The sequence below is a fragment of the Lycorma delicatula genome, chromosome 5, assembly GCF_047948215.1.
Source record: "Lycorma delicatula isolate Av1 chromosome 5, ASM4794821v1, whole genome shotgun sequence".
Classification (NCBI taxonomy): Eukaryota; Metazoa; Arthropoda; class Insecta; order Hemiptera; family Fulgoridae; genus Lycorma; species Lycorma delicatula.
This window is the reverse complement of record NC_134459.1, coordinates 3,203,383-3,224,110: the sequence shown is the minus strand read 5'-3', so window position 1 is coordinate 3,224,110 and position 20,728 is coordinate 3,203,383. Positions and strand designations below refer to the sequence as shown.

Below are 20,728 nucleotides of genomic sequence, written 5' to 3'. Positions count from 1 at the left end.
ATATATATATATATATAATGTTAGTGTTTAACCAGTTTATTTAACATATACTACCAAATTTTAACTCTTACTTAGCGTCCATTAAGTTTATTTATGACCGGAAGAAAGACTCGCTGTGCGTTTTATGCTTGGTTTAATTTCTGGAAGCATTAATTGATAAGGTTATGTTGTTCATTTTAGGTGATTATTTTGTTTATATTTTTAATTGTAAACATTACTAAAAGAAACCGGTAAACTGCAGTTTACGTCATTGTTATTTTGGTTAAATTAATTGCACAATATGGAAAATGTTTTGTCTCTTCAAAAGGAGGTAAGATTGTGCTAGTTTTGTTGATAAAATGTATTTCGTACTATTTATTTTTGAAGTAAATGCTATAGCCAAATTTACTGCTTTGAACTGTATGAAAAAAAAAGAATTAGCCTACTGCGTTTTTTAATTGATGATACCCAATAGAATAATTATGTTTCTTACAAGTTAATGTAATCTGTGGTTATTTGTTTTTCTTGATGTATATTAAATATTTAAAGAGATTTTTTTTTGGTGTTTTGAGTGACAATCCAAATTCTTTTCAAAACTGCCATCTTCAAATGAATAGGAACCCATTTCATTGTAGGTTTGGTCATATTTGTTCAGATTTCACTATCCAGCCATAAAGAATAAAAAAACAACTAATATATTGAATCATAAAATCAACTACACATTAACTGCCCTATATTAGGAAAATAAAATAAAAATAAATTTTTATATTGTAGTCTTACTACACAGAAAATCTCATAAATTAAAAAAAAGAAAACAACAAATTTTAATGAAATAAAAACTAACAAAACATTTTAAAATCAAATCGCATCATATCTACAATAAATAAATAAAAACAGTATATTGAACTAAAAGCATACTTTAAACAAAATGCCCTATTAAAAGAAGAACAAGTAACACAAAATAAAAACTGTCACTATTTTGCCTACGTGTGTGGCAGAGTTAGTGTTTTGCCTTTCATCAGGAGGTTATGGATGTAAGTTTTAGGCAGGCATAGCAGTTTTCACATGCTTCAAAATTCATGTAACCATCATGACTACTATTGGACATTAGTCTGTTGTTGCTATTATATGAACAGTAAGTAAATAAAAATCTAAAGAAATGATTCTTTTAATTAAAGCTGTTCTGTAGCACAGCACAATTAAACTCACAAATAAGGACTTACAAGCAATGCATACATTTTAGCTAGACACAAGGGCAAAATTATTAGGTCCATGCACATAACTAAAAAAAAAAATCCTCTCTTCAAGGTTGAAAATTGTTTGAACCTTGTAAGGCCATTTCAATAAAAATAGTAAAAAACTATTTTAAGTCAATAGGTTAAAAATCTCAAAGTAAAGAAAAATTTTAATTTTAAAGGTGGGCCAGTTATATTCATTCTTTTTCAGAGTTTTTTCTTGACATTATTTTTTTATAAACCAAATAAAATATGATTAATGTTTTTTTATGTCCATTAACAGTTTCTTAATATAATGGCAAAGATGCTCACTGACATATTTTATTTTGTAACCAGCAAAACATGTACAAATTTGGATGGTGGAAACTATCTTTAGCATTTTAAATGATATGATTAGACATTTTTTAGTATTCAAACTCCAATAATATGATAGGTTGAATAGCCATTATATTAAAAGTAGGAATCCATTGTGTGCATACAATATCTGACCCTTTTTTTATTGGAAAACCAATATTTTTTGTTTTGTTTTTATTTAAAACCAATATTTCAAGAACTCTTTCTCTTAGACCAGTAGGAACATTTGAGATTTTTATGTTGAATTCTCCAGATATTTGTTAAAAATGTTTATTAATTAAATGTTCATTTTTATCATATTTATCCTCTAATATTTCAGTTTTAGCATCCTGCTTGTCAACTGGAACATATGAACTTTATTTACATTATCCGGTCTATTTAACTTATCTCATAAAATATATCACTAAAGAATTTATCTAGTCAGATTTTCTGTACTTCTCATCAGATTATTATTAATTTCTCATTTATGAAGGACTTCAAATTGTTAAGATCATAATAATCTGTCGATAGGTTGAGAAGTAGGTAAACCTTCAGAAGCTTCAATATCATCTTTACTACTTACTACCTAAACAAGTTTTGCATACCAAATTTTATTTTTTCAGAAACAGACCTGTTAAATTTAGAATCAGTACATGATTCATGAATGATTTTTTACATAAATCTTTGCAAACAACGATATTTCTTCATGTTTTAACTTTATCATAACAAACAACATTATTTATTTTGGTACTTACATATTAATGCCACCGCAGCTACAGCTTTATTTAAAAACAAAGTAGTCAATCGGATTTCGGTGGAAAATGGGCCGATATAGAGTTTAACATAGATTCAAAACAGTCTCTTTATTAATTTTAATACATGGTTATTTATATTTATTTTATAAATATAATGTAACCAAACTTAACCTACGCTCGCTTCGCTAACCTTGACTAATTTAACAGGAGTGTTTTGATTATTTAAATAATAAATAATTGCAATAATTACTGAATTTATTAAATAAATACTCAAAACACTCCTGTTAATTAGTTAAGGTTAGCGAGCGTAGGTTAAGTTTGGTTAAAATATATTTATAAAATAAATAACCATTTATTAAAATTAATAAAGAGACTGTTCATTTTCCACCGAAATCCGATTGACTTTGTTTTTAAATAAAGCTGTAGCTGCGGTGGTGTTAATACGTAATATTTCTAATAAAAAGTTATTATCAATTAAAAATTTTGAATGAAAATATTTTATCTTAGCTTTTGAACTCCAATCGGTATCTTAATGAATGAATAATAATAAAGATATGAATACAGCAGTAGATGGATTGTTATTGTAGTTTTCTTTAAGATAACTACTATATAAATCACACAGAAATGGACAATAGAACAAAGTGATAACAAACTAGTTGAGTTGTAATAGATAATCTTATACATGATATATTGTTATAAATAATTAAGAATGCTAATAAAATTATTAGTATAACATAACCACTGTCATTACCACAGTTGGCAAAAAGGTGATCAGCACTAGCTATTATAGAAATTCGTATCTCTCTGTTTTTCATTTCTTAATGATGTAATCTTAATTTCAAACATTATTTAAATGTTATGTAAACATTATTTTAATGTAATGATTAAACATTATTTACTTCAGAAAACTTTTACACTAATGTAATTCTTCTGGTAATAAAATTGATGCATCAGAATAAAGCAGCCAAATTTGATTTTCTGGAAAGGTTTCTACGTTAGTTATGTCTTGTATTTCTTAACCTTTTTTCTGTACATTTCTATGGTTGTTGTAAACAAATTTTCATCAACAAAATTAAATTGTTACCAATTTTTCTTTATGTTCAGAAAACTAGTCCTTTTTTGCTCAGGGAATACTGTTAAGTGGTTATTGTTAGAAGTTTTTTTTTATTTTCTTCCAATGGCTAATTGAATTTCAGTAATGATATTTTGCAGCTGTTTGATACCAGATAACTTTACTATTCATTTCGTTTTTTTAGATTTTCTCTTGAAATATAAGAAATATTTTTTTTTATGAATTTACCACTTTATTGTACAAAAGTATAAATAAATGTGAAACTAAATTGAAAATGAGGTATAGACTTTTGAATTAATAATCAAACCACAACTGAATTAACAAACAGGAAATGCTTGAAAGGTTTATAAAATGTATATCCTGTGTTGGAGATTAGTCGGATCCATTATGAGTTTTAAATAAGTAATGGCTGTACTTATTCCCAACTAGCTGATTATAATCGTTTGAATAGACTGGTGCGTAATGAATCATATGCAAATTTTTTTATTATCATTATTATCTGATTTATTTATAAAAAAAAACGTGAACACACATTACAAGTTATTTTCAGCTTGTTTGTAGTTAATTAGTGATAAAATGAATAATTGTACTGTTTAGCCTAAATTTCTAAATAATTCATCAAATTATATCTCCTTTTTTATATATATCATGATTTTGATTTTTTTTTTTTTGTTATTAGGATCTTTTGGAATCATATAAATTATGGAAAAGTGAACAGAAGGTGATAGCAGTAGAAAGTAAGATTTTATTTTTGGTTTTTTAATGCTTTTGTTAGTTGAGTAAAAGAAACTTCTGTTTGCTAAAAAAAATACCAGTAATTACGCATTAACGCCACCGCAGCTACAGCTTTATTTAAAAACAAAGTATTCAATCAGATTTCGGTGGAAAATGAACAGTCTCTTTATTAATTTTAATAAATGGTTGTTTATATTTATTTATTTTATAAATATAATTTAACCAAACTTAACCTACGCTCGCTTCGCTCACTAACCTTGACTAATTAACAGGAGTGTTTTGATTATTTAAATAATAAATAATTACTGAATTTATTAAATAAATACTCAAAAAATTATGATGTTAATTAGTCAAGGTTAGCGAGCGTAGGTTAAGTTTGGTTAAATTATATTTATAAAATAAATAAATAACCATTTATTAAAATTAATAAAGAGACTGTTCATTTTCTACCGAAATCCGATTGACTACTTCATTTTTAAATAAAGCTGTAGCTGCAGTGGCGTTAATACATAAGTACCAAAAAACTATTCCCTAGATGAGTTAAGTTGAAACATGAAATCGTTCAGTCAAACAAAAATATAAATTGCTTCATGTAGTCATTATATAATAATGATGATTTCAACTTTTGCAAATTTTAGCCTGATTACTATGAAGTAAGCGACTTATTACATGTTATTCATTTTCATTAAAATTACACACTTTGTTGGTTCTTTAATATATTTCATTACCTTTGAAAGTGTGTTACATAGCTATGAATTGATGATTTGTTATATAAATATATTTATTTTTTCTCCTAAGTGAACATAATTTAATAGTACATTATTTATCCACAAAAGAGAGGATTTTTTTATTATTTTATATGGCCTACCCTATGCTTTCTTATGGTTGTGTTTATAACATGTGCATCTTATTTATCTAAAAATATTAAAACATAACCTTAATTAATAGTAACAAATGCTAAATATTATAATTCAATATGATTATTTTATTAAATTTTCTTTTAATAAGGAGATGCAATGTATACAATTCATTGTTTCCCGTAGAAAGTGAACCAAGCATTAATTTAATAATTTTATTATTATCATTATTATTGTTATTAATTTGCAGATTTACAGTGTCTGTCTCAAACTTTCATATAACTGCAATTATTGAAGTATCTCTAATAGCAGTAGTCAGTTTTCTTTTTCTGTGAGTAACAATGTTCATTGTAAACCAGTTCTTTTGTTAAAGTGAATAAAGATATCATGTGTAGAACACAATACATTACCTGCATTTCAGTAGACTTGGCATACTGATATCGATCATATTCTGCTCTCAATAAAAAAGACGAGAAAAGTATGTTTTCCTTCTTTTGGTAAGCATGACATGGATTGCTTCTTATTCTTGGGAATGACTAAGCCATTTTGAGGATCCGTTTTGTCTTATGTCAAGTCACCTACACTCATTATGATTATGGCACTCAGAATACATACATACATACATACATACATACATACATACATACATACATACATTATTTAATTACTAAAAATAATTTGTAAAATTAAGTCCAAAAGTATCCTTAATTATGTAGTTAAATCCATCTTGCCACTGGTGCGTTTCGCTCAAGACCCGTGATAAGTGTACTGGTAGACAGTGGTGAGCCACCTGTTTGAAATAGGTGGAAGCAGATTATATGCTCCTATGTGGTTCAGATTAAAGCGCAACCAACTCATCCAACCTTTGATGTGGTATTCTCCAACCAACATGTTAATCAATACCAGGAACAGCCGAGATCTACTGCTCTGGTAGGCATCAGAGCTCAGCACCCGTTCTCAGCTCTAAATATGCAATTACCTCCAGTCCTCACTGTTGCTCCATGTTATTACCATCCTTGGCAGTCTTCTCTTGTTAATTACCGCTTTGATATTTGTCTATATAATAAAAAGAACACAAATTCATTTTTACAAATAATTAGTCTATTCAAAATGTTAAACTTGCTGTAAACTTAAAACTTCCAATATTGCTTCAGTTCAGTTCAATTTGCATAAAATATCTTAGAATACTTTTACTTCTTACAGGTCTTCCAATAAAATTACATTCAGTGAGGAATTATGTACTATATTAAGTTGTCAAAATTACTTTACTTATTCTGTCTTTGTTGGAGACACAATCTCGATTATTCTTGAGATTAATCAGTCTATCTCCAAAGTTAAATATCTGCATTGAATTCCTTAAATTATTTAAGTTTAATTAATGATATAACTAGAATTGAAGGTTCTACTGAGTCATGTCTGGATTACATTTTTATAAAAACAACTAAATCACTTGACTCTATTTCATCAGCAACCAATCTGTATAAAAATTACTGATCATTATCCTGTAATACTTAGTATAGAAAATTGTACTGTTATGACCTGTACTAATAGGTCTAAGTACAAGTTTATAAAAATAATTATCTATGAAAACTTAAATCTAGATTTAGCTTCTGAGAACTGGAATTCAGTTCTAGAATACAATAATCCTAATCTTTCTTTAAATTGTTTTATGAATACATTATATAAACACATACATAACAACTCTTTAGTAAAATGCTACAAAGTTCAGCCTAAAATAGTTCCATGGATAACAGCTGTAAAATCAATTAGGATAAGAGATAAATAACTACATGTTGCCTTAAATAAAAAAAAAAGTTTTTACACAAAGATTGTAACAAAAAAACATAGCCTAAATAATCTTCCTCCTTCTGTGGATCAAGTTAATTTTTACAAGCATTATCATAATTTGTTAAACATAATTATAAAACAGGCTAACCAGAATTACTTTAAAATGCAGTATCTAGAAGCTGGTAATAACACAAAAAACCGTTGGAATGTCATAATTAATATCTGTTATAGAAACAAAGCTTTTGTCTTCCATTACCAAAATCAAATACGACAATGCTGTAATTACAGATCATCAAGGCATAGCAGATACCTTTAACCAACACTTTTGTTCAGTTGGAACAAAGGTAGCTCGTAAAATTATGGTTGATACCACTATTCCAGTAAATAGACCGGCTAATAATTTTGTACCACTTTTTATTTTTCTTGACCCACTATCTGAGTTGGAAGTTTTGGCTTTTATCAGTGGTCTCAAGACCAGTACTGTGTGTGGAAATGACAATAACTCTGCTAGAACTTTAAAGACTATTAAACAGCATATTTCCTTCCCTTGGGCTCACACTTTTAACTTCTTGTTGAAGATAAGCATTTTTCCTGATACACTAAAAGAGGCTGTTGTAATTCCTATTCATAAAGGGAGTGACTGTTGACGTGAATAATTTTCGCCCAATATCTCTACTACCCCAATTTGCAAAACTGTTTGAAGAATGTATTAAGAGCAGGCTTATGTTATTTTTGTCAAATCATGAGATCATTTCTAAAAATCTGTTTGGCTTCCAAGAAAAACTTGGCTCTGATGATGCCATATATGGGTACTTTCTTTCATTTCTACGGTAATCTTGACAAATCTAAAAGAACCTTACCCGTTTTCCTGGATTTGATGAAGGCTTTTGATACGGTTCAACATGATATTTTGCTTGATAAATTGCATGGTGCGGGGGTTTGTGGTAGAGCGCTGAAACTCTAAGCGTTATCTTTCTGGGAGAACACAGTGCATAAAAATAGTAAATAAAAAAAGTATCTTGTCCAGTGCCTTTATTGGTGTCCCACAAGGAACTGCTCTGGGGCCTATTCTATTCCTTATCCATATTATTGGTGTATGTAACCTCAAAATGGATAGCATGAGTCTAATTTCATGTGCTGATGACACTGTGCTTGTTTTCTCTGGTAACTCATGGATTGAAACCTTCAAACTTGCAAATAAAGGTTTTGTAAAGGTCTGTTCGTGGCATAATAACGATGTTCTAACTTTAAACATAACCATAGCTCTTTCATCTGATCCCTGCTTTCAGCCTGCTCCTGATCTTTACATTTTGTCTACATGAACAATTAAACCCATCTCAATACACTCCATGTTCTAATGCAAAAATAAAAAAGTTATCGGTAATAAATATCTGGGCATTATTGTTGATGAAAACTTATCTTAGGCTCCCTATGCATGCAATCTCGCTGGCAAGTTATGAACATGCTTTTACATATATCATAGGTTAAGAATTGTTTTACCAACAAAAGATGCACTTAGCGATTTTGACAGTTTTACTCAGTCATTGATATGTTATGGTATTGTGGGATGGGGTGAATTGTTTTGATAGTCACCGTAGTCAAATTCAAATAACCCAAAAATATGCTCTAAAGGCTATTCTAAAGAAACCCTTCACAAATTCTACACATCTCACATATAGGGACTCAAACGTTTTGGACTGTAGACAGTTGTATTATTTATTATATTTTAACTTTCTTTTATAAGAAGAATCCTCAGTTTCATGCTTATTTTGTAAATAACCAATCATATGATCTCAGAAATAGTACTAGATCAGTTTTCAGGCACAAGAGAATTGGTCAGCGACATGCTGACTATATCTTTAGCAAATTCATCAAAGTTCTTCCTGCCTTTCTAAAATCTTGTTCTAAATATTATGTTTTAAAGAAACTTTTGAAATTGTGGCTTGGATATGAGAACATGAAAGATTTTTGTTCCCAACTCATTAACAAAAATTTTTGGGAATTTGATTGATTACTTCCTAATGTTTTTCTCTGTTTCTTTTGCTTGGTTTCTTAAATATTGTCTTAAATGTATTAGTTTAGTTAAGTTGATGATTTGCAGTCTTAAATTACTCTATTACTTAAGTATATTATATACTTTATGCATCACATCTCTTATACTTCAGATTATATACTTTATGTATTATATGATTTATATATGTTGATCTTGATTATTCATTATTCCTTAGTTATACGAGGGTTATTTTTTTCAAGGTCCAATCGGTCACGAAATTAAAACCACAGTGAAAATAAAAAATATTTATTTGTAATAAGTATTTACATAGTTACGCTATTTGTCTACATAGTCGCCACTCTGATTTAGACATTTGTCGTAGCGTAGTACTACCAACATTCCAATACCCTCGTCATAAAATGGAGGCGCCTGTGTTTTCAGTCATGTTTCTACGCTGGTCTGCAGCTCGATGTCTGTGCCAAAATGTTGTCCTCCTAGCCAGCGTTTCATGTGAAAGAGGTGAAAATCGGATGGAGCCAAGTCCGGGCTGTATGGTGGGTGATCAAACACTTCCCAACAAAAACGCTACAGGAGCTTCTTTGTTACAGCTGCAGTGTGTGGCCGAGCATTGTTGTGGAGAAAGACAATGCCTGATGACAACATTCCTCTCCGCTTATTCTGAATCGCCCTTTGTAGATGTTGAAGAGTCACGCAGTATGAGGCTACAGTGATGGTCGTGCCATGTTCTATGAATTCCACCAAGAGAACCCCATTCCGGTCCCAGAACACAGTAGCCATACAGTTTGTGTTGGAGAAGGTTCGCTTGAACTTCTTTGGTTTACTGGTAGAATGAGAATGCATCCACTGTTTGGATTGTTTTTTGTTTCTTCAGTTATGAAATGGACCCATATGTCGTCCCATCTGACAATTTTGTTCAAAAAAAATCTTCTCCTTCATTATGGTAGCGCTGGAGAAATGTTAGAGAGGCAGCCATTCTCATTGTTTTGTGATGGTCGGACAGCATCTTGGGAACCCATCTCGCACACAGTTTGCGGTACTGAAGTTTCTCACTCACAATGGTGTAGAGAGCTGACCTTGAAATTTCAGGAAACGAATCACTCGGTACAGAAATTGTGAGCCGATGATTTTCTTGAATTGCCTCATCCACTCGCTCAACGAGATCATCGGTTGACACTCGCTTCCTTCCCTGACCGCCTGCATCATGAACATCTGCACGTCCTGCTTTAAAGTTCCTGCACCATTGTCGCACTTTGCTGTCACTCATTGAAGTTTCACCATACACATTACTTATTCGTCTATGAATTTCACTGCATTACACCCCTCAGCCTGAAGAAATCGAATTACCTCACACACTTCACACTTTGCGGGAGATGCTATTGTTGTAGACATGTTTACGTGCTAGTTGCGTGTTCAGAACTAAACAAAGTGATGCGGTGTGATTGAAGACCATACTAGAGATGCTACACAACACATGCGCAAAGGTTCATCTGATTTTTGTGCGGGTTTTTATTTCGAGACCGATCGGAAAAAAAAATAATAACCCTCGTATAATGATAGTTTGTATTAGTTAGATTCATGTTTAAATAATAAATTTTAGTATGTTTGTCATATGATTTAACTATATTCACTTTTACTTTTTTCTAAAATTTTTAATTAAAATAATTTTTTTTTTAAATTTGTATACAGGAAATAGCCCACACAAAAGTTTTTACTTGGTGGGCATTGCAACTTTGCTTGTTCTTCTTTGTATTTTAGTATTAGTGTTTTAGGTTAATTAAGTAAATTGTACCAATATTTTGTTTTTGTTTATGCTAACTTATCCATAACTAGGAATATTAAGAGTTGTAATTAAAATAAATTTAAATAAATAAATGTATGGACATGAATGTTTGCGTAATCCTTAATGTAAACATTGCAGAAGGCTCGGTTACTGTTTTGATTTCAATGTCATATGTTGTATTGTTGCTGGTGTTAGGTAATGTACACTTGTTTATAAAGTAATTTTATTAGCAGTGAAAACTTCTATTTTATGCAATACCTTTTATTTTTTATTTTATTAATTAGAGAAATTTTTATTTTAGCCGCAGAGAAACTGGGATAAGACAAAGTGAGGTGCAATTGGTAGTTTTATAATTTATAAACTGTATTGTTATTGTAAGAATCCTTGCATTTTTTAAAAACGGATTATGGAGTGTATTGGCATTCACACTGAAACAGTATGTCATAAATTGACTTAGAATAGATCTTGAGTATTGCACGATATTTTAGAGTTTACTGAACAGCAAATAACATTGATATCTTTAAGAAGTGGATGTACTGAAACGAAAATTATCTGTACTTTTCATAAAACAGAATATTTAAATAAATATTATCATATTAATGGGAGAGGTTGCTCTGACCCATTTAGCTGTCATACTAAACCGGTTATGAATCTCTTTGAGAAATATCTTTGACACTTTCATCACGCAAATCAAATTTAAAATTAATTCAAGGTAGAGCACCATGTATAAAATGCTTAAACAAAATACAAAAACCACAAGATGATACAGAATGAAAACCAGAATGTCAAGATTTATTTAAGCCTCAATGTGTTATAGTTGAGTCAGTGCATAAAGCTTGTTCAGCACTTTGTATTTCCCCCCATTAAGGTTCAAAAATTATTGAGCAGCACAAACGAACCAAATTTAAAATATAAGGTTACAAAAATAGCCAAGTCAGTTACCAGTAAATTAAACGATTCCTTTGATTTAAATATTTGTACAGAAGAAACCTTATTAGTACCACAAAATTATGCCGATTTAGGTAGGGAATATGAAGAATTAATCATTAAAGTAAGAATAAAATGAAAACAGTTAAAAAATTAATATTTTAAGTTTATTACTAAGCAGCTGGAGCATTCAAAAAATTCAAAATGAGTTTAGTGTTAGTCAGCATTTAGCTCGTCAATCCAAATAATTAGTAGTTAAAGCAAGTGGAATTTTGTCATAAATCGGCAAAAAGAAACCCAGTTACGTGACTGATGGTGTTATTAAATGTGTCCAAGATTTTTACCAGAATGATGAGCACATCCAAATGATGCCTGATACCATGAAAAAGGACCATGTGATGGTATTAGTGGAACTGTAAAAAGGACTGTGACCAAAGCAAGCCTTCAAAGGACAGTCAACAATCAAATTGTTACACCTTCTGAAATGTACAGGAGCACTAAGTTATGTTAAGTTTATTATCAAAAAGTGCAAGATTTATTTGTAACTTCCATTAGCATTAGTAAAATAAGGTAAGAGTGAATTGAACTGAGTGTTGATTGAAATTGTTCATGTATTTGAATTGTTTATCATTCTGTAATTGACTATTTATTAATTATCAATTTATTCATTCTAATGAGTTTGGTTGTAATCTTTATAATCTGAAAAAATACATAACAGTATTTTGGATAAGTTGTTTATAGTTAAAAGAAACAGTGTTTTTAGGAGTTTTGATGGTTTCATTAGTCGTCAACGCCTTTGAGTAACAAAATAAATTTTATATGGTTTTAAAGTACATAAATACTTACTGCTATAAACATATCGATTTTTTGCCAGGTGTCCCACAAGTGGTTTTTGGGCCCTAATAATGAGACATTTTTGAAATCGTATGATATGGCGACTTTTTTTTTTAATGATGGACACTTGGTAACAGTCCAATTTTTTTATAATTACTACTAGTACGTAAGAGTTAAAAGGTAAAAAACAGGCCTGTTACCCTAAGCCCTTCATTATTTATTTTGGATCCAAAATTTGAAAAAAAACAACAATTTGTAAATATAACTTCAGTAAACATTTCAAGATTTGGTTATGTAACAAAATGAATTTTGAGTACACTTAAGATGAAGTTCTCTATTTACTTTTTACAAAAAGCCCTTTTTGACCCTCTGTGTGATATAAAATAAGAATGCTTCGCTCATGGGAAGCGTGATGAAAATGGCTGTTTTTACCTGTTAGCAAGTTAGAAAATAGTTTATTACTCAAGAAAATTTTTTTTTTAAATATAAAAAAATGTTTTTTGGCCACTATAAGGTGGATAGTTGTATACCAAATTTCATCAAAATCAAAAATAGTGATGCACTGATCATTTGTTGAGGTAAAATAGAATACCCAGACTGTAGGAATGCTACTTAGGCCCTACTTACTCTCTGTAAACACTATTTTGTGTGCCAGGACAGTGAAGAGCTGTAATATCTGGTTTATAATGTCTAGTTTTAGTTTTATTATCTTGGATGTTGAACATGAAGTATGTTGTGTCTCTGCATATATATATTTCCTCTTCACAGACACATGTGCTATGCTTTCTCATCAACATGCAATTGCAGCAGCTGATATTTATACCATCCGTCTATCTTTTCCTTCCCATTTTCTTAGTTTTTCTCTGTCTGCTACTACATTTTTTAAGCGTTCATATCTTATCTTGAGGATTTAGTGCTGTATACTTATTATCAACACTTAGAAAGTTCGAAAATTTCTCATTTCTGTTTTTTGATTGAAAATATTGTCAGAGTCTAGATTTGCATGTAGTGCACATTTGCAATATTGGTTATTCCTCACCCTCTGTGTGTTCTTGGTAGGTGGAATCTTTCGACGTATGAATTCAGGTGATAGTATTGAAACTCTGTTCTTGTTGTCCTTGTTATTCGGTTCAGATGTCGACAAATCCAACTGCTTATGACAATTTTAAGAAAAATATGATATCTTCCACATATGGAATTTATTTTTCTGTGTTATTGTTTTTTTATCTCATATCGTATTTAGATCGTAGGTTATTGAAGTTGGTTATGGTAACAGATTTCAACTCATCTCTTGCTAGTTAAAATGTTAGGAATAAACTCTCTTTGGTAGGCATGAGGTAGTGATTGTAACTCAATTCTTTTACTGTAAAGTTTACTTATCTTCTTTGATTGAAATGTATAAAGCATAAAATCTGTTAGTAAATTTTTTGTTTATTTAATAATTTTTTTATTTATTAACCTGTAAACTTAGTAACTCCATTCACCATATTTTGTTATTCTTTGTAGAAGCGATTATAGTTTAGAGTTTCTAAAATTATTTATTTTTTTGTATCAGCATATTGCAACATTTTAATAATACATCCTGTTAAATCTTTATTTTATTTTAGGTGTTACTGCAAAGAGACGTAGGAACAGAAGAAAAACTGTAGTTAAGGCTAAAAAAGTGAACGATGAAAATAATGAGGTATAATAATAAAGATTGCATTTGTTTAATCTTTTTTAAAGGAGACCTAAAAATTAATTTTGTTCATAAATCTTACAGTTCAACTTATTTAATGTAACCAAATTTTATTTTGTATTGAATTTCCTTTGCCTACCTACAGATTTGCATGTTGTTTTGGTATTCTGTTAAGAAAGTAGGAAATAAAGAAGATATAAATTGTTCTGTGTATTTATATTAATATATTTGGAATCGGTAAGTTTTATTTTTTAATTTTATGTAAAATTTGGTTGGGCTTCTGAGTAGAAGCCCAACCAAAAAAAAATGCTACTCATATGAAAAGATTGCTTTTAAGAACTCCTAAGATGAGAAACCTGGCTTTATGAAAATAAATTAACTAAACATAACTAAAGCTCTTTGAATATGCGAATATGTATTGTTTTATATGCTGCGCTTCATTGTGTTTCACGCTGTGTTTCGTTGTTTTACATGAAAGTGCTGCTGTACTTATGTTTTAGAATCCAATGTTAAGCAACTTTCATAACAAAATCAAATACCTTAAGATCCATTTTATTAACAGTGAATCTTTTTGTTGAAAGAATCTTACATGTTAGGTATGTAGAATAAAGATCTTACATCGGGGCAATTTGAGGAATTTCCTTCACAAAATAAAAAAAAAATCATTAGTGTTGGGTCATATGATAAACATAATGGTTAAGTAGTATACAAATAAAAAAATGATAAATATATATGAGTTAAATTGAGAAATATTTTATATCAAAGTTCAATTTAAAACCTAATTTATAATTTATCTCTAATATTATAATTTTAAAATCTTATATCTAGATTTTTTTTCACTTTAACTATGATGTGCTTTATTACCGTATAAATAAAGTCTAATTTACAATTGAAAAGAAAAAAAAAGTCTTTTAGTAGTTTAAATTATTCCATTTTTTATATTTTGCATATATTTTTATTTAGTTGACAACTTAACAATAAGTATGAAGATAGTAATTATATTATTTTTATTTTATAATTTTTAATTTTTTTTCAGTCTAAACTTAAAGCATTACCCGAGGAATTTCTGGAAAAATTAGCGTCAAATGAATCTAATACAAAGAAAGTAAGAAATTCCAATACTTCAGTTAAAAATAGAAGTACAAGGAAACAAAGATTAAAGATTACTAGTAAGTATAGTGTAGCTTGTAAGACAAAAGTAAAAGGATAGGGTGAACAGTATTAATTGTATATCCATGACTTATGTATTGATATATGAATATAATTTACATATATAAGTATTTATACAGAGTGGCTGAGAAGTCACCTTGCCCCCTTAAGTTAGAACTAAAAATTTGTGATGAGTCATAAATGAAAATTGTGATATAATAATCAATTATTTTATTTATTTTTACTTGATACATATTAATTTTAATAGCCCAGTGAGTCTGTGTGTTTGCCTTCTATATGTTATCACGTCCTCTGTGACATGTGTTGGACCATTTCTGGTATTACATTACAGAAGGTGTCCCTCACACAATCACGCAATTCTGCATTTGTTGTGTAGCAACGTGCAGATATATGTGCCTTGATAATTTCCCGTTACGAATTATCTGGTGATGGCTATGGTAATGAAGTGGTGGCGCTGGAGTACCATGGCTAATCTGACATCCTGGAATTCTTTCATTCAGAAACGCATGGTCCGATAGAGCAAAATATGCAGGTGCTCCATTCTGCTGCAACCATACTCATTCCATGAGATCCTTCTCTTGAAGCTGTGGTATTAACATGCCTCCAACATCTCTAAATAAGTTTGTTCACTGGCCTGTCAAAAAAATAAGGACCAAACATATTACAAGCTGTCACCCTATCCCATATCATGATGTGCAGTGGATTTCTTTCTGACTCTGTTGTGAAATAAGGATTTTCTTTTGCCTAAAATAACACATTTCTGCCATGCGAACTGCGATATATTGCATATTTGCCAATAAAAAAAGCACCTTTCCAAGGTGCACTGCAGTGGAGAATTTTTCTAATAAAGCCTGGCAGGAAGCCCTTCAGTTATTATTAGACCGTTAAAAAAAACTATGTTAGTAAAAATCAAGAAGCCCATTTTTGAAATAAGTAAAATTCTCTCTTAACTGTTTTTCTAAATAGGAACTAAAAATTAATTTCTCATGCTTCACTTTGGTATAGTCAGTCAGATTAAATTATTTATTAATGTTAAAATGTAATTCCATATTATTTTATTATTTTCTACTTTATACTGTTTTGTAATTTCCTGCATTAAGGATTTTTGTTTTTACAGGTGCATTAATTGATGATGCAGATTATATACCGTTGGATTCAAATCTTAGTTCTACAGATTTTAAATTAGTTAGGCTTGATAAAGATCCTAGTAATTCAATGACCAAAACTGCTGTGGATTTTTATAATAGAAGACTTTATGGGAAACATATAAATAGAGTCCAAAGTAAGTATGGACAAATTAGCTCTGATGTAATACAATGTAAACATTATATTATACCATTCTTTCATTGCCACCCAAATAGTAAGTCTTCCACTGATTTTGCACCTATTGTTACCATACGATTGCTTTTTTTTCTCATTCCTTTTGTATTTATTTAATGTTCTTGTTTGCATATTTAAAAATCTATGCAGCAGGAGAAAAATTAAACCAAAGAATATCTAACTAATATATTTTTATTTATCTTAATTATATAACATAAAAATAAAATCATACAATTTTAGTTATTAGTACAACTTTGCCTATGTTTTAGAAGTTCATTTTTTTGTTTTGGAATGGATTAAACAATGAGTGTTTGTTTTTCTTAATTTCATCATTATGAAACTTCATTGAATCCTAGTAAAAGTAGTTGTTTTTACTAATATTTGAATACTAGATAGTTGATACCGGTTTACTTTGTAGGAATGGTCAGCCTGAGTCTGTACAAGATTTCATCTCATTTACATGTCACACATATCCTCATCTCATTGGGCCATAGGGGGGGGGGGGGTTGCTTATTGTTGTTCACTAGTTAAACAGATTGCAATTACTCATTAGGAGAAGGAAAATAAATAAACAAAAATTTTATTGGATCACAGATCCAATCCAAAGTCACAATGAATGTCACTTTGAATCTAATAGCAACTATAGATGTGTTATCTGTTTTAATGAAATGTGTAGAGAATACATCTGGCATCAGAAGGGATGATGGGAGGATAATTAAAAGACCTAAACTGTATTCAAACTCGGTGGTATTAGAAACAAAATCAGGATATATATGAATGAACAACAGAAGTTTAAAAAAATGTTTTCAAGAACATTCCTTACAAATATACATTAATAAAAATTACTTTTGTGACATATGATTCACTTATGAATAAATAAATGAAAACATGTTTGCAAAAATAATCAAAAAATATGTTTTCAAAATTGATAATAAAAAATTAATTAAAATTTGATGAAAAATTACATGGTAATTTAATATATTCAATAAATTATTTACAGAAGCCACAGACTTTTGTGTATAATATCTAATTTATATTCTCATTAAGTTTTTAAAACTCCTATTGGTGAGGATGGAAGTTTTTGGATGGGGAAGATAGATAAATGGGTTTATTAAAGTCTCTCAAAAACCACTTATATCATAAAATTTCCTGTTATATGGTTCTTAGTTTTACTCTGTATGATAAAAAATTATCAGATTTGTGACAATTTCAGTAGGTTTCTGTAGTTTTTTCCTGCCTTCTCCCTATAGTTTTTTCCTACGGTAATATTCATAATTAACTTTATAACTAAAGGTATAAGGAACAAATTTGAAACCGGAATCTCTTAGAGAAATTATTTTCTTATAATTCATGATTTCTTTCTTTACCCTAAATTCAAAATTGACCAAAATAAATATATATATAATTAATTTTTCAGGAATGGGCTGTTATGGTAAGTAATTAAAAAAAAATTCTGTACAAAACTAAGCTTTAGTTTTTGTGTAAAGAATAAAAGTGCATTTGCTTTTTAATTTTACATTTCATAATAGATAAAAATATTTTTATATAAATAATTTTTATAAATATGTTAAAAATTTTAATAAAAGTGTAAAATTAAAAAACTGATAAAATTATGCTAATTTATTTACTATATTGTAATTTACTTGTGTAATTTAGTCAATTACAATATTGTTTTTTGAAGTATAAAAAATGAATTTGTAGTGTAGATAAAAAGTGTGTGGTCATTTTTATATGTGCATGCATTTTAGTGTATAAAAATTGGATTATACAATCCAGCACAGAATATTCATTGTCCCCCCAATACATTTTATGTGAGAGTTATGCCCAGACCTAGAATGCCTTCAAAGAAGAATACAGTAGATGAAGTAGAAAGAATACAAGAAAAGCACAGTAAAGAAAATGCAACAGATGCATCCAGAAGTGCTCAACCGAAAGTGCTAACATTAGAAAAGTTGGTCAACGTGCAAGCTGCATATTCTGTTAGTCCCAAGAAGTCTGTACAACGCCTTTCAGCCCGTCTGGTCTCCATTGATAGTGACCACACGGCATTGCACAAGCATTTATAGATGCCATACAGAATTCATGTTGTTACCTACAGACAATGGAAAACGTGCAACTTTCTGTTAGCGATTCATATCATCATAACACCAGATGGGGAGGAATTCTATATAAGTGTTGTGGTCTGACATGGTGTGGTTTCACCTTGATGGATACATGAATGCACAGAATTCACACATTTGGTGTACCGAAAATCAACATCAGCTTCACAAGTCTCCTCTGCATAGAGAAAAGGTACCTTTTGGTGTGCAATATCACATAGATGAATCTTCATGGCACAGTGCACAGTGAGTGCTACATACCAATGGTGCAACAATTTGTAAACACTGTACCTGCAGACTGACTAGAGTACATATGATTTCAGCAGAACAATGCTGCAGATCATACAGCCAACAACACTATGGCTTTCTTGGATCAGTGTTTTCATGGACAAGTGATTTCAAAGGGGTTGTGGCTCCCTCAGTCTCCTGATTTATCCCCTCCCGATTTTCTTGTGAGAATACCTTAAGGATGCTGCTTATAAAACTCATGCTCAAAAAATTCCCAAATTGCAGAGCAAATATGAACAATGTGTCACTGCAGTTCCTCAAAAAATGTTATCATATGTATTTAAGAGCATGAAGTGTCGTATTGATTTACGTGAATTGCATAATGGAGGCCACTTTCAACAGCTATTGTAACTTAACTCTTTCTCATAAGGCTGTCACGTTTTGAACACTCTGTATTAAAAGCAGTGATTTTTTCCTAAAAGTTTAAAATTAAGAACCAAATGCACTACTTTATTCTTGAATAATTTGGTCAGTCTGGATGTTAGAATAAAGAAATAAAATCCAAATTTTAGTAAAATAATTCCCTTTTCTTTAAAAGTTTGAAAATGTAATTCTGTATTCTAAATTTACCTATATTCTAATTTAAAAGTCTATATTTTTATAAAAATAAGAATTCGTAATTAGATACTTAAAAGCAAATAATTAGATACAAATTAAAAGCCTGGTCGAACCCGAGAAAAGGGATGATTAAAATGATCTATGTAATCAATGAATGTTTTTTTTTATTTTAACTTTTTTTTTCAAATAATAATTAAACTAAACAAAATTTATAATATTATAAAGTAGTAAAATAAAATAACAATATAATATAAAAGTATGTACAGTACAGCATTGTGTAATTAATTTCTAATTGTTATTACTATCTACTGTAACAAAATGTCCAACAATATCAATGTTGTGACCGATAACAATATATTTGAGATAATAGTAAATTACAATTTAGATCTTTTAATGTTAATAGTAACAGTACTGCAATGAATATATTTTGATTTTTGTTTTTTTTTTTACAGCTAAATCATTATTTATTGGTGCAGATAAAATAAAAGCAAAGCTGAGTGCAAAAAAGAAAAATTAATTTTTTTTTGTTTTGTGTATGAATTTGTTTTACATATTAAAGTATGTTCTTACCGTTATCTTAATTTTTACTTGGTATTTTATTTAATACATCTTGTAGTCCAGTTCATTTCCATACTTTTTAAAACATTTTACAATGCCACTTAGCGGTACTGTGCTATTCATAATCTCTTGGCTTTGAAGTTAATAACAGCATTTAAAATTATTGTACGCTAAGACTGTGCAGCAGTGACTGATTTATCCAAAACATATCAGAAAGTCTTATGTCTTACAAGTAACTATTACAAACTTTAATTACCTATTTAGTTGACTGGTTCGACCACAACAGTTTTGCAAACATTAAACAGCACTTCTGGAAGCGTTCTATTGTAAACTGATGAACGCTTCTGAAAGTGTTCTATTATGATGATGATTCTCTCTACAGTTACTCTGGATTGAAGAGCTCCATGGCAGCACAGTATTCTTGATGTGTCCAAGTTTATTATCTAATGTAATAGTCGTCAGTCAGTCACCTTGCCACCTTCTTTGAAGATTGTGTAACAGAATTAACAAAATCATTAGTAGTAGCAAGAGTGGTGAAAGACAGTCGGCTATATGCGTCTTTAACAGCAGAATCCACACGTTCATTACCTGGGATTCGCACATGGCTAGGGATCCACAGGAACTCGCTTGTGTGTTGAGTCAGTTCAATTCAGCGATTGCATGTTGAATTTTGTTGACGTTAGGAAGTTTAAAATACAAATCTTTTAAATCTTTTTGGAGTGCACTACACAAATCGCTACAAATGAAG

The 20,728-nt window shown here is 29.8% G+C and overlaps 1 protein-coding gene across 1 annotated transcript; it reads left to right on the top strand.

Annotated features, from left to right (window-relative positions):
- Positions 1-66: 66 nt before the first annotated feature.
- Positions 67-20,003, top strand: LOC142324670 (uncharacterized). Its single transcript, XM_075365547.1, has 6 exons — positions 67-310; positions 4,054-4,111; positions 13,917-13,993; positions 15,024-15,156; positions 16,275-16,439; positions 19,875-20,003. Exons 1-6 carry the CDS (start codon positions 281-283, stop codon positions 19,937-19,939), a joined length of 528 nt encoding a protein of 175 aa, XP_075221662.1. The 5' UTR covers positions 67-280; the 3' UTR covers positions 19,940-20,003.
- The last annotated feature ends 725 nt before the right edge of the window (positions 20,004-20,728 follow it).

Excerpts from the sequence above, each read along its gene's own strand:
- LOC142324670 (XM_075365547.1), top strand. The coding sequence starts at position 281 with ATGGAAAATGTTTTGTCTCTTCAAAAGGAG. Across the intron at positions 4,112-13,916 it reads GAAGGTGATAGCAGTAGAAA|GTGTTACTGCAAAGAGACGT; the intron begins GTAAGATTTTAT and ends ATTTTATTTTAG. Across the intron at positions 16,440-19,874 it reads ACATATAAATAGAGTCCAAA|CTAAATCATTATTTATTGGT; the intron begins GTAAGTATGGAC and ends TTTTTTTTACAG.